The sequence below is a fragment of the Lipotes vexillifer genome, unplaced genomic scaffold (assembly GCF_000442215.2).
Source record: "Lipotes vexillifer unplaced genomic scaffold, Lipotes_vexillifer_v1.1 scaffold855, whole genome shotgun sequence".
Classification (NCBI taxonomy): domain Eukaryota; kingdom Metazoa; phylum Chordata; class Mammalia; order Artiodactyla; family Lipotidae; genus Lipotes; species Lipotes vexillifer.
This window is the reverse complement of record NW_006769393.1, coordinates 274791-289292: the sequence shown is the minus strand read 5'-3', so window position 1 is coordinate 289292 and position 14502 is coordinate 274791. Positions and strand designations below refer to the sequence as shown.

Sequence of the window (14502 nt, the reverse complement as noted above, 5' to 3'; positions counted from 1 at the left end):
GAAAGAGTGGGTAGGGGGTACTTTCCATTTACTATGTGGTTAAGTTTTGGAAGGAGAACTGGGCAGTGGGATCATGACCAATAGTAAATTTCAAACATGGTTGAAATAAATCATCTCCCTGGGTCCAGGTTAAGATGAAGCGTCAAGATTAAGAAAGGATTGAGGTTTACAAGCAGGCAAAGGGTGAAGGCAGTAGCGACAGAATGAGTCTTGATTTATCTTCAGCCTGTTTCCTCATCGAAGGCAGCCAGAATAGTGAAGGTTTCCTCTTGCTGTGTAGCTCTCAGAGCCCTTTGAAGTGGTTCGGGGCAGGCAGAGGTGGAGAATCCACCAGTCAATCTGAAAGGAAATATGTTTAAAAAAAGGTGAAACATGGATACTCAGCATTTTAGACTTGGGTCTTAGAAGTTGAAAAACATATGGTAGAATAAATTACAATATTTCTACAGGATATTTTTATTTAAATTGTTGTGAGGTAGATTAACTTTAAGATCAGTGAGATAAATTGGAATGGACTTACAGTCTAACAGCTTATTTAACACATTTATAGCAATTTATATATCTAACTGCTATAGGTGTTTTGGATACCTTTGAACTTGTTCATTGTGATAAGATATTCTTTTTTTTTTTTTTCTTTTGCGGTATATGGGCCTCTCACTGTTGTGGCCTCTCCCGTTGCGGAGCACAGGCTTCGATGCGCAGGCTCAGCGGCCATGGCTCACGAGCCCGGCCGCTCCGCAGCATGTGGGATCCTCCCAGACTGCACGAACCTGCGTCCCCTGCATCTGCAGGCGGACTCTCAACCACTGCACCACCAGGGAAGCCCAAGATATTCTTGATATGTAATCCATTCTCATGTTCCTTTTAGTGCTTCTCTTTACTGAGTCACCTGTTCATGGTAACAAGTGGGTTTACTTAGCAAGTATAAACAATTAAAGGTTATTACCCTATACTAATGGCATATATGACTTTTCTGTGAGCCTTTGTAATTTACCAAGTACTTTTACATACAGTGTGTCACTCTGGTATCATGACGATGGTAACAGTTTGTTCAAAGTCGTAAAAGTAGTAAGGTACAGAACTCAAGATTTCATTGCAGCCTCTTGATTTGTTATAATAGTCAAATCTTGGCCTATTATAAGAATAGGAGAGAGAGGCAATCGTAAAAACCTCTAGTAGAGTTAAATTGGGACTTAGAACACACTTTATCTCAACTTGTTCTTTTAGTTTGTTCTTTGTTTTTTTATGAAAGAGACCCACCCCCGGCCCCCCAACCAGTTCTCTTAGGCTCAGGGTTGGCATACTTGCTTGTAAAAGGCCTGATAGAAACCATTAAGCTTTGCGGGTTATATGGTCTGTGTTGCAGCTATTCAGCTTTGCTGTTTTAGTGTGAAAGCAGCCATAGATAACATGAAACTGAATGTGCATGACTGGGTTCCAATAAAACTTTATTTATGGCCACTGAAATTTGAATTTCATATAATTTCCATGTGTCACAAAAAATTCTTTTTCAGTTTTTTTCAGCTATTTAAAAGGTAAAAGCTATTTTTAACCCCCAGGCCATATAGAAATTGGTGGGAAGGCAGACTCGTCCGTAGACCTTAGTTTGCCAACTCCTGTTTCAGATACGGAGAAAGCGGCGGCACTGTCTCTTGGCTAGAACAGTGAAGGACAGGGAGCCATGGTCTTAAGCAATTTAGCTGATGATTCTGTGGTTAAGACTGAGGTGGCTGGTTCCTCCCAATAACGCCTTCTTGTCTTGACATTTTCCACTCATTTTAGTCAAAATTTGGTGACTTTGCCTCATTTCCATATCTCCTAGTGAGAAATCTTATGACTGGCGATCATGTAGCTTAAACAAATTACAGTGATACATTCAGCGTGGACAGAAAGACATTTTGATTTGTCCTCCAGTTGTTTCCTGTGTGCAAATCAGTCCTGTGGTTTTTCCCAGTGTGAGGTTAAGCTCCTTGTGAACTGGTGTATTTCTCCCACAGTTTCTAGCCCAGAGCTAAACAGCCAACATTCGTGAAATCGCACACTTCTCATTAATTGGTGAGGAGACAGCTAGAAATCCTGTTTCTACTAGGCTGATTTTAAGAAGGGCTAGAGATATACCCTTTACACACAAACAAATTAATACTGTTATATCCACGAACCTACATGCTTTCACAGACTGTCATCGACGGTGGTTTTCTAGTTGGCATTCTATCACCAAAGAGCATCCAGAAATTGAACTTCTTTAGAAAACTCTTTGATCCCACTATAACAAACCCCTCCCAGGAGATTTCTGAGAGCTTTCCCTTCTGACAGTTAAACTCACCATGTGAACAATCTCTCTCAGAGAACTTCTGGCACTTTGCTGTTGGAAACTGGGAGGGGCAGAACCTCAGAAGTTTGGTTCAAGTTTAGTCATTTCAGAGAGGCAGTTCCCTTGGCTTGCTTATCTTACAAGCAGGCGGAGTTACTTGAACATTAATTCTAGGTTGCCCCCTTCCTGTTGTTTTTAGTCTTATTTTAGCTTTCTGGTTTTACCTTCCCCAGCTTGAGTCAATAGAGGTGGGTGTGGCCATAAACTCTGGCTGCTGAGAGGTTGAAAGGTGGATTTGAAATTATGCCTTCACTTTCTACTACCCTAGTTACTGGCCTGCCAGGCTTATAGCCATATACAAAACAGTGACAGACAAGGCATGAGAGAGGCAAAATATCGCTATTGGGGGAATTTGCTTAGGTTTCTGAGACTTGGGACCCTTGAGTATAAACTGAAGTATCAGAAAAATCCTATTTTTTTAATGGAATACTAATGCCTAGCTGCTGTCTATTTTTTTTCCTCTAAAATAAGTAAGACCATGCAGACCAGATAGAATGCCCCCCCCCCAAAAAAGGGGCAGTAGGTTATTTAGAAAATGCCTGTTTCTAAATAGGTAAAGTAATATACAAAATTCAGAAATTAACTTTAAAATTGTTATAATTAGTTGAGTCCAGAGAGGTGATGATTTCACTTTTTATAATTGGATACCCTATATACTCCTTAAGTCATGTTACAATAATGCATTTAAATCGCTCTTTTCACCAACATTCTTTATTAATATATATTAATTTTTTTCAGAAAAAAACTATTAATAAAATTAAGATAGGCACTCTTTTTTAAATGTTGAGACTTCTTAGCTATGTATGTGAGGGACTCCTCCGACATATAAAATCCCCTTTAGCTCAGAGTTCATACTTCTAAATATTATTTTCAAGTTTTTTCTTTCAAAACTGGTATATCAAATCTGTACTATTTTTATGAAGCAGCTCTGAGAACTGCACAAATACTTGCTCTTTATATAAATAAAGAGACTAAATCTTGATTAAATTCATAAATGTAGCCAGACTACATAGAAAAACAGTGGAATTGCGGATAACACTCCCGTCTCTGCCAGTCATGTCATTTATTGCTTAGATGGGGATGTGAAACTGGTTCATTACATGTCAATTTTCATCACTTTATGTCTACTTGGGCCTGCCTGCATTTTCCAGAAAAAGATACTATTTTATTAATATCAACCAGGAATAGAGAGGTGGCAGCTCTTTTCCTGCTTTTGATTTTCTTTGATTGTGTGGAAGGAGCTCCATCCACAGGTGTAACGAACCTAATTTCTCCCTAAGAGAAGTGACTTAATCTGATTGGTGAGTACGGGAGGAGTAAGGGGTAGCCTAGCTCCTTCTTCCCGCTTTCTTCTAGAAGTGAGCTGCCATGAAGGAGCAGGCATCTGTCATACCATTCGAAGGGGCATTAACTGTCTTCAGGAGGAGACTAGTCCCACTTAGATGCTCTTTGGAATTGGTACATCAGTCTAATTCTGGGGAACATAGTTACAAAGTCTGCTACTCCATTGATATGAGCCCTATTCTCCATATCAGCTTTACGAGTATACATGTAATATTTTGGTTTCTCCTCTCCTTTATTTTTCTGTTTCATTCAATAAGTTCATAAATCAGCTTGGGAAGAAAAGTACTATTTATAACCCTGTACCTTTGGCCTCCAGTAGAAATTTCTGGGAGCAGCTAATGGGTATAGACAAATCCTAATAATTTTCTTGAAGTTGTAGTTGGTTTGGTTTCAAAATTGTTTTTTTGTCCTGTATAAAGTTTGTTTTTAAGAATAATAATTAGCACTTCTAGAAAAGCTTAAGATCATTTAACATCTATTTTTATATATAAAGAGCTAGACAAATACTTAATACTCTAAAATAAAAAGGTGGTCTGACCATCAGGCTAGTTTCCTTTCTAATGGAATGTCATCGGCTAAGCCCAGGTCAAATGGACATCTTGCTTCAGAATTAATTATACAACCAACCTTAGTAGAACTGCTTTCCCGTCTTAATCACCATATTAAAATTGAGAAAAATAACCACTGTTAAACATGCCTTTTTTTCAATACTGTCATAGGAGTTTCCTATCATCATTCAGACCTGAGGGATAAGATATCTAAAAGCCTTATTTAAGGCATCTTTTTTAAAAAAGAGATATCTATGGTGACCAACCCAAGATGTTTTCGAGGCCCTGGAAATCTAGGATGTTACCTGGGACGTGAGACTTTCATTGCCAAAATTGCGTACATCCATGGCAAACCAGGCAAAGCTGGTCACCCTACATGACATGCCTAGGTCATCACTTTAGCTGTTCTATCCAGCCATGTCATTAGCTTAAATATTGAGTTTGTGGGTTCTTTGTCTTGGTCATCATGTAGCAAACTCTCATCCCTGTGTTACTCGCTTATTGAGGCCTTGTGACAATAGGCTGAAGCCATAATATATATGCCCACTTTTGACTACATGGAGTACACTCATCATCTTCTTTTCTTTAACTTATTTCTTACTTTCTTCTTTGCAGGTTTGTGATTCGGACACCATGCTTGACCCTGCCTCATCTGTGGAGATGGTAAAAGTTTTAGAAGAAGACCCCATGGTTGGAGGTGTCGGGGGAGATGTCCAGGTACACGAGTTCACTTTTTGCATGAGTCACTTTTAGTAGTACCCTCACTTACTGATTCTTTGAACATACATTTATTATACACCTAAATCTGTGCCAGGTATTGTTTCTGGTGCCAGAGACATACTAGAATGTGCCTTGGACCCACTTTATACCTCTTCTGCTGTCTAAATTGAAGTAACTTATGATTTCTTTGCTTAATCCTGGGTTATAACACAAGTATGTAGTGGCTGATAAGTTATATAAAATATAATGTAAATGTGTAATAATTTCTGCCGTATCTTCTTGAGCCACGACTTAACGTTCTGGTAAAATGATGTTGTAACTCATTTAGTACAAGGGTTAAAAAATGGAGGTATGGCAGGAGATGGAGTCTATGTCATATAACTATGTATTTAAAAGCTGAACAATATATGGTTGGTCAAAAATCCAAATTGGAATACAAAGGAAAAAAAAGAGAAACAGCAACTCAAATTTACACTAGAGAGAAAGCCAAAGGAACAATTAAGTGAGTTTTCCAATTATTATTTATTTCCCATTATTTGCTATCAATGGAGAAACAATAAGTGAAACAAATATTAATGAAGGTGATTTGAAATTTATGGAATGGGAAAACAAATATGTGAAAATACATGAAGATTAAAGTGAGCCCTTTGCAAAAGTGCACTAGATTTTAGCAAAAGATGTGAGAAGCACATGGAGTTTTGACTTTAAATGTAGGTATTGTGTTGCTGTATAACCCATATTTATATGCATGGTAATAGTGAAGGCAAAGAAAGTACACTAGATGGACAAAGAAATACCCTGGTGATAAAAAGGAAGCATGTAAAATCCAGATGAAACTGAACAAAATTGAGACAGAGGAGAGAATTAAGAAATATTGCCCCCCGAAACTAATAATTTTAATAGCCTTTGTGTAGAGCATTATTTCAGGATTCCAGATTTGGGGTGAAGCCAGAGCATACCCTTTTGTCACTGGCATTGCTAAAACTGGGGAGAAAGGAGAATAATAGAGTTGGATGAGTTGAAAAGAGAAGAGAATAGGACTTAAAAACTTTCAAATATTAGATAGTAAGAAAGTGGGAGAATAATTTTTTTTTTAAGATTTTTTGATGTGGACCATTTTTTTAAAGTCTCTATTGAATTTGCTGCAATATTGCTTCTGTCTTATGTCTTTGGTTTTTCGACAGTGAGGCATGTGGGTGGGATCCCAGCTCCCCGACCAGGGATGGACCCCACACACCCCCGCATTGGAAGGCGAAATCTTTAGCCACTGGACTGCCAGTGGGAGAATAATTTAAGGGCTGAGAACCAAAGCCTAAAAAAAAATCTCAATTTTATAACATAACAAGAAAAAGAAACAAAACACGTAACAAAAGAGTACAGAGAGTGATGGAGTAGAAAAAATATTATTGTCAAGAAGTCCCAACACATACACCCAACTTATCAAATTAATATAGTATATAGACTCAAAGAAAAAATGTAAAATTGTGTTAAAAAAAGGAAAGAGGCTAAATAGAAGGGTAAAAAAAACAAACATGGGCTTCCCGGGTGGCGCAGTGGTTAAGAATCCGCCTGCCAATGCAGGAGACACGAGTTCGATCCCTGGTCCGGGAAGATCCCACATGCCGCGGAGCAACTAAGCCCGTGCGCCACAACTACTGAGCCTCTGCCCTATACCCTTCGAACCACAGCTACTGAAGCCTGCGTGCCTAGAGGCTGTGCTCCGCAACAACAGAAGCCACCGCAATGAGAACCCGCGCACAGCAACGAAGACACAGCGCAGCCATAAATAAATAAATAAATTTATAAAAAAACAAAAAAACCTCAAAAAACCCCAAAAAAACCAAACATTACTCTAGGTAGTAACCTCACAATGGTGCAGATTTTGTTGGAATTTTTAGCTGTGGCTTACCTTTATTTAATTATTTTTACTTTTATTTTTCTTGCAGATTTTAAACAAGTATGATTCCTGGATATCTTTCCTCAGCAGTGTGAGATACTGGATGGCTTTTAACATAGAAAGGGCCTGTCAGTCTTATTTTGGATGTGTCCAGTGCATTAGTGGACCTCTGGGAATGTACAGAAACTCCTTATTGCATGAATTTGTGGAAGACTGGTACAATCAGGAATTTATGGGCAGCCAATGTAGTTTTGGAGATGACAGGCATCTAACGAACCGAGTGCTGAGTCTGGGCTATGCAACAAAATACACAGCTCGATCCAAGTGCCTTACTGAAACACCTATAGAATATCTCAGATGGTTAAACCAGCAGACCCGTTGGAGCAAGTCCTACTTCCGAGAGTGGCTGTACAATGCCATGTGGTTTCATAAACATCACTTGTGGATGACCTATGAAGCAGTCATCACTGGGTTCTTCCCTTTCTTTCTCATTGCCACAGTAATCCAGCTTTTCTACAGGGGTAAAATTTGGAACATCCTCCTCTTCTTGTTAACTGTCCAGTTAGTGGGTCTCATAAAATCATCTTTTGCCAGCTGCCTTAGAGGAAATATCGTCATGGTCTTCATGTCCCTCTACTCAGTGTTATACATGTCAAGTTTACTTCCTGCCAAGATGTTTGCAATTGCAACGATAAACAAAGCTGGGTGGGGCACATCTGGAAGGAAAACCATTGTTGTTAATTTCATAGGACTCATTCCAGTATCAGTCTGGTTTACAATCCTCCTGGGTGGTGTGATTTTCACCATTTATAAGGAATCTAAAAAGCCATTCTCAGAATCCAAACAGACAGTTTTAATTGTTGGAACGTTGCTGTATGCATGCTATTGGGTCATGCTTTTGACACTGTATGTGGTTCTCATCAATAAATGTGGCAGGCGGAAGAAGGGACAACAGTATGACATGGTGCTTGATGTATGATCTTACGTTTGATGTTTGCAGTTACAGATGCAGACACACACAAAACCTTAGTTCCTCTAGGGACTGTGCGGTATTGTGGCATCAGATAATGCCACCAAAGGAGACATATCACTGCTGCTGGGACTTGAACAAAGACATTTCTATGGGTTTATTTTAATTCTGCCAAAGTAAAATGATACATCAAGAAGAACTCAGATTTAACCTGATATTTCTATGAAAATGGGAAGAATTCTTTGTTTATGCACTTTTTCCTTATTGTACATCTGCCTAACAGTGTTTTGCCCTATATACCTCACTAGTCATGCTTTATGTGGGTTATCATGTAAGAAAAGGATTTTGGAAACTCAAGGAAAAGTTCTTTCAACATATACAACCTAACTTATGTACTGTGTTGATAGCTAATTTTTTTTTAGAAAGGTTTTTCTGTTTAACTCTACCAAATGAAATGCCAAAGGAAATTTACAGGCCGTTGGCTGTGCTGTATTTTTATATAATTGTACTGTGTTTTAAAATTTTGTATGCCAATTTTAAAACAAATTTTGCATATTTTATATTTTACTTCTCTGCCAAAATACACCTGCTCTTCCTTTTTTTTTTAATAAAATAGGTTCTGAAAAAATTCATACTTAAAAAATTTTTACCCAAAATGTGAAGCTTGGTTCGACTGATGATGTTCATGATAGAAAGAATAAAATGTTTCTCTCTCTCTCTCTACCTTTAAAATTGAATAGTTTATTTCTGTGAAAAAGTATTTAAACTCTCAATATTTTAACTTTTTTTCATTTCTTTTAGAAAAGGCCAATATACACAGTTTTAATTGTTGGAACACTTCGGGAGTAGAAATTCGTACTTGTGTGTACAAAAAAGAAGTCATTGAAAATCAAGGCCAAAGGGGTAGAAAAGTGCAATTTTTTCATAAGATTGAAAAAAAGGGAATGCCAGTTCTCAAAAGAAAATACTAGGCATCCAGCAGTGGACAAAATCTGGATATCAAAGATTGTTTTTGGAGATTCTCACAGTGTTTTCCCAGGCTAAGTAAAAAGGAAAGTGGGAAAAATTGACGGTATAATTTGGACAAATACACTGCAGTTCATCCTTTTGTTCTGTGACCTGTATTCACTGGATCCTGTCTATATGTTGAACATACTTTACCTACCTTTTTTTCCCCAGATTGTCAGTTCACTTTACATGTTAGTATGAGGTTTATACGGGTGAGTGGGATAAATTATAATAAGGATAAAGCATATAGATTCAAAATTGGCCAAATCAAGCTCCATGTGTACTCTTTCTAGGGAAGATTTTTTCTGAATTATACAGATAATTGCTTCATCTCTTCTGTTCTTGACCTAAATAAATGTGTTTACATAGTTGACATGATATCAAGGTTTAATAGTTGTATCAAGAATTGGCACACACAAAAAAATGGATGGACCCTCGGCCTGGTTAATTTAGCTACTCCGGGGCCTCAGTTATCCAGTTTGACTTTTGACATGACCCATCTTGCCTTGTAGCCGGTGCTGTGTAGACCTGTGTTAAAAACAATTGAACACATGAAGAGTTGCAGAAAAAAAGTATTGTGATGAAGCAGAAATGTGAAGTGTTCGACCATGTGCTTCCTGCCTTTCTGCTTCCTTTTTATGTAGACTTCTATATTTCATCCATCCTGTCTAAGAAAAAACCTGCACATTCTACCTTCAGAGCACAAAAAAGTATATAACGTTCTACAATTTAGACTCTCACTGATTGGGGAGCTTGTGGAAAACAAACAGACCATGCCAATAAATGAAACTAAAACTTGAGTTTGCCTTTTTAACTATTTATGTTCTAAGTTAAGCTTTGATAACACTCAAATGTCAAATTCTCTCATTCTTATAAAAGATTGAATTAATTGCCTGTATTTATTTTAGCAATTATTCAATGTATTTCCAGTATAGGATGTATAGTATAATTGAATTTTTTTGTAAATAAAATATTTTTGATAAGATTATTGCCTTTTTTTCTAAGGGAAGGGGGAATTCAAACAAAACGAAACAAAATGTTTTATTTTGATTGTAAGGGTATGGATTTAAGAATGGGGTATACAGAAAAATAAACATTGTTGGTCAAAGATAATGGAAGTCGTTTAGTGTTACTAATCAGAAGGTAGAAATCTCCAAAGTTGGTATAGTTGGAAATCTGGAAAAAGAGAGAGAGAGAGAGAGAGAGAGAGAGAGAGAGACAATTAACACAACCCTTGTCTTTCTTTAATCTTCTCTTTCTTCTTCTTCCCTGAAAACAGCCCAAATTTAGGCTAAAATTGCTTTACTATAGTAACCTGTCATAGTGGGAAAAAAGTCACCAATTTTTCAGAGACATCATAGGCAAGTTTGTTATAGCATTATTTACAAATAATAACAAAAGCTTAAAATAAGATTTAATGATGAGGGAAATAAATAAATGAATTATGGCATTTCCAAACAATGGAATATTATTACCCATTAAACATAATGTTCTCAGAATATGAAGTTGTTGGAGGAATGTTACATTAAAAATATATAACCATTTTGTATAGTTAACATTCCAATTTTGTAAAAACAAAAATGTTTAAACGTGGTTATCTCTACTCTTGGGAATATGACCGATTTATATTCTGTATACATTTTTGTATTTTCCAAGTACCGTAATCATGTATTGCTTTTATAATCAGAAAAGGACAATAAATATTGCTTTCTTTAAAAAGTGGGTTGGGGCATCTAATAGCATTTCCTGGTTTGAGGAGCTTTAGTGGTAATTAATTCATTTTACTACTTAACCCTCAAATTCATCGTATTTCCCAATCCTTTTTATTGTTCGGTTCTTAAGAATCCTTTATTACCTTGGTACAGTTACATTAAGAACAGAACACTATAGCCATTGACCATTATTGCCACTCTAGACACCAAAATAGTGATGGTTCTAGTCCCAGTAATTTACTGATAAAAGTCACTTGGTGCTATATTAAGAGGTTGTCAACCTTTTAAGGTAAAGAGCCAGATAGTATACAATGCAGGCTTTCCTGGCCATATGGTCTGTCATGTGACTACTTAACTCTGCATCCATAGGCAATATGTATACAAATTTGTGTGGCTGTATTCCAATAACATTATTTAATGGACACTAAAATTGAATCTTGTATAATTTCCACGTGTTAGAAAATATTTTTCTTTTGGTACTTTTCAATCATGTAAAAATTTTTAAACTATTCTTAGTTCACTAGCATTACCAAAATAGGTGGTGAGCCAGATCTGGACTGCAGGCCACAGTTTAACCACTCTGGTCTTTAGGAATCTGTTGACTTCTTTGTACCATTGAATTCTTACACCGACACCTAATTTTTGACCACATGCCATGTGTCAGGTACTGCCAGAAACACGTTTTATGGGTTAACTATTTTATCAATAGTTCTCACTGATAAAATTAAATGAGAGGCATAAAATCATAAAGGTAGTGAAGTGTGGTGGTGGAATTTAAGTCCAGGCATTCTGATGTCAGACTGACCCTTTAAACTAGCGCTATTCAAATGTCTTCCTCTTTCGAAATCATCAGCGTAACCTGGGAATTTGTTAGAAATGTAACTTCGTGACCCCACCCCAGACCCATTGAATCAAAATTTCAAGCTAGGCCCTGGAATCTGTCTTTAGGAAGATCCCCAAAACTTACTCATATTCAAGTTTGAGAAGTGCTGCTTTAATCTAGTATTTTATATTGTTTCCCTTAGACTAAGTATAATTTCTATGATAATTCAAAAATTTGTATTTTCCTATTGAACTTTTCTACTTTTATTATCATATATGTATGTTGGTAGATATCTGGTTTTAATTAAGTTTACTGAACACCTGTCATAATTAAGAAATCAAGAGATGTACATTTTCTCTATACCCCAAAAGCTTATAATTGTGCAAGAGTGATATAATTATATGAGCTTTTGACACAAAATGAAATCATAGGAGTGTAAATAGTGGGTATAAAAAAAGAAGGAATGAAATGTAATTAGTTCTGTAAAGGTAGGCTTCGAGATAGCATGGTATTGAGGTGATTCTTAAAGATGTGCAAATTTGGGTGGGAACTAGGGACTTTTAGATGAAAAGAATCATATGGGAATTAATATGGACAATAGAGGTGTGATTCTGATATGTGATTTTAAAACAGAATTGACAAGTTTAAATAAGGTATAGGCTGTGTTTTAAGTAAGAGTTGAGATTTAACTACAGAAAGTAAATTTCAGGGTGGGTCATGGAAGACAATAATCCAACTGTGAGGAACACTAGAATGTGATGTTTAAATTTGAAAGATCGTAGTGCATGCAGATATTTTTGAATAGGGTGCTACCATTGTTGTAAACTGAACTACTTTATGGTGTTTTGGATTTGAATATCCCACACAAACATTATGGTTATAACATGATTTGGTTCAAGTGTGCTTATAATAAACTGGTATTGTTCTTCCAGTCACTTCCTTGGCTACTCTCATCATATTTCCTCCAAATCTGCCTCTCGTTTCACATCCTCAGTTAATGAATAGCATCACATCCTGCGAGTTGCCCAAATACTATCTTTGCCTTCTTTTATACCCCCTGTAACCAGCAGGTCACTACGACCATTTGATTCCACCTCTGCCTTGTCCCTCAAATTCATCTCTCACATTGGTTAAGATGTTCTGTATTTCTTACCTGAACTGTTAAAAACACTTGCTAAATCCTTCATTTTCCCCCACTTCAGTTTCATCCAATGGGTTCTCTACATTTCTGTCAAAATTATCCTTCTAAGGTCTAACTCTGAATACAAAGGTTTAACTTAATCTCAGTGTCAACAAGATAAAAGAATTAAATGTTCAAGAAAGACTCGGGGACTTTCCTGGTGGAGCAGTGGTTAGGAGTCTGCCTGGCAATGCAGGGGACACAGGTTCGACCCCTGGTCCGGGAAGATCCCACATGCCACAGAGTAACTAAGCCCCTGCACCACAACTACTGGGCCTGTGCTCTAGAGCCCGTGTGTCACAACTACTGAGCCCATGTGCCACAAATACTGAAACCTGCGTGTCTAGAGCCCATGCTCCACAACAAGAGAAGCCACCGCAGTGAGAAGCCTGAGCATCGCAATGATGAGTAGACCCCCCCTCTCCACAACTAGAGAAAGCTCACGCGCAGCAATGAAGACCCAGCGCAGCCAAAAAAAAAAAAAAAAAAGATTCAGGGTTGATGATTATCTACTTATATCCTCTCTTGCAAGCCTTCATCTTCCTACTTTTTCTGTCTAACTAAACTAGATTTTTTGCTCCCTCTTGCACACACTTTGTGCTTTATCTTTGTTTGCATTTTACTCTCAACCTGAAATGGCTTTTTCCCTCCCCATATCTATTTGTCAAAATTCTTCTATATTCTTCATTCAAGGCATAATTTTACTACCATCTTCTTCCCCAAATACCTCACCTTAAAGGGATTTCTTGCTCCCCCTCACTCTCATATTTCATTTTATCTCTGTCATGCAGTCCAGGCTTTTTCTTCTGCCTTGTGTTATGAATATCGGTGCACATCCTAATATCCTGGTAGACCAAAAGTTTTCTAAAGGTGACACTACATTTTCATCATTTTTGAATCCTCCTTAGTGACTAGCAATTTGGTGAATAAGCATATGAATACATAAAAGAACAAGGAATAAAGGATGGACTCAAGTAATGAATTTTCTTTAAAGAAAATCTGTGGCATTCTTTGCACTTTGCTAACAGGAAGAGCTTTGTGATGTGAGGATTCCACTTTCCTTTTTTTTTTTTTTTTTTTTTTGCGGTACGCGGGCCTCTCACTGCTGTGGCCTCTCCCGTTGCGGAGCACAGGCTCCCGACGCGCAGGCCCGGCGGCCATGGCTCACGGGCCCAGCCGCTCCGCGGCATGTGGGATCCTCCCGGACCGGGGCACGAACCCGCGTCCCCTGCATCGTCTGGCGGACTCCCCACCACTGCGCCACCAGGGAAGCCCTCCACTTTCTTTTTGATTTGGGCAGTGGGCTGATACCTCTATCACCAGAAAGAGAGTTACCTTGGCATTGTCTACTAAGTTAAGGCATTCATTCAACAAACAGATTTTGAGTGTGATTATGTGCCAGACTTTGCTGGGATTTCAAAAATAATAAATTTTGCTTGCCTTCAGGAATTCTTTGAGTTTCTCCAGCAAACCATGCTCTTACCCTCCTGTGGGCATTTCCAAAAGCTTTTCCCAACCTAACTTCCTTCCCACCATCATCTTTGTTTAATTATCTTCTGTACTACGCTTCAGCCCCAGTTCAATCATTACTTCCTCAGGGATGCCTTCCACAACTACCATAATGAGGTTCATTCCCCTATTCTACCTAATAGAACATTTTTAGTACTTTTTTTTTCATCTCTATGATTGCTTATTTAGTATCTGTCTCTCTTACTAGTGGATAAACTCAGTGCAAGAAGGAACTGTGTGAGATTGTATCTGCATCCCACCTTCCGATCTTAGTATATAGTTTGTCACATGGTAGGAACTCAGTAGAAGTTTGTGAACTAAAAAAGTGGGTGAGGGAGTGAAACTCCCAGTACAGCTTGAGAAACAGCCAGAGTGTTGAAGTTCTCTAGAAAAAAATCAAGCTCCCAGCTTCCCATTTAT

The 14502-nt window shown here is 37.7% G+C and overlaps 1 protein-coding gene across 1 annotated transcript in view; it reads left to right on the top strand.

Annotated features, from left to right (window-relative positions):
- Positions 1-8576, top strand: part of HAS2 (hyaluronan synthase 2) — a 28498-nt gene extending 19922 nt beyond the window's left edge. Inside the window, exons 3-4 of the mRNA XM_007445586.1 lie at positions 4879-4980; positions 6930-8576. Coding sequence (XP_007445648.1) covers positions 4879-4980; positions 6930-7859 — 1032 coding nt within the window. The 3' untranslated portion in view covers positions 7860-8576. The remainder of the gene's footprint in view (positions 1-4878; positions 4981-6929) is intronic.
- The last annotated feature ends 5926 nt before the right edge of the window (positions 8577-14502 follow it).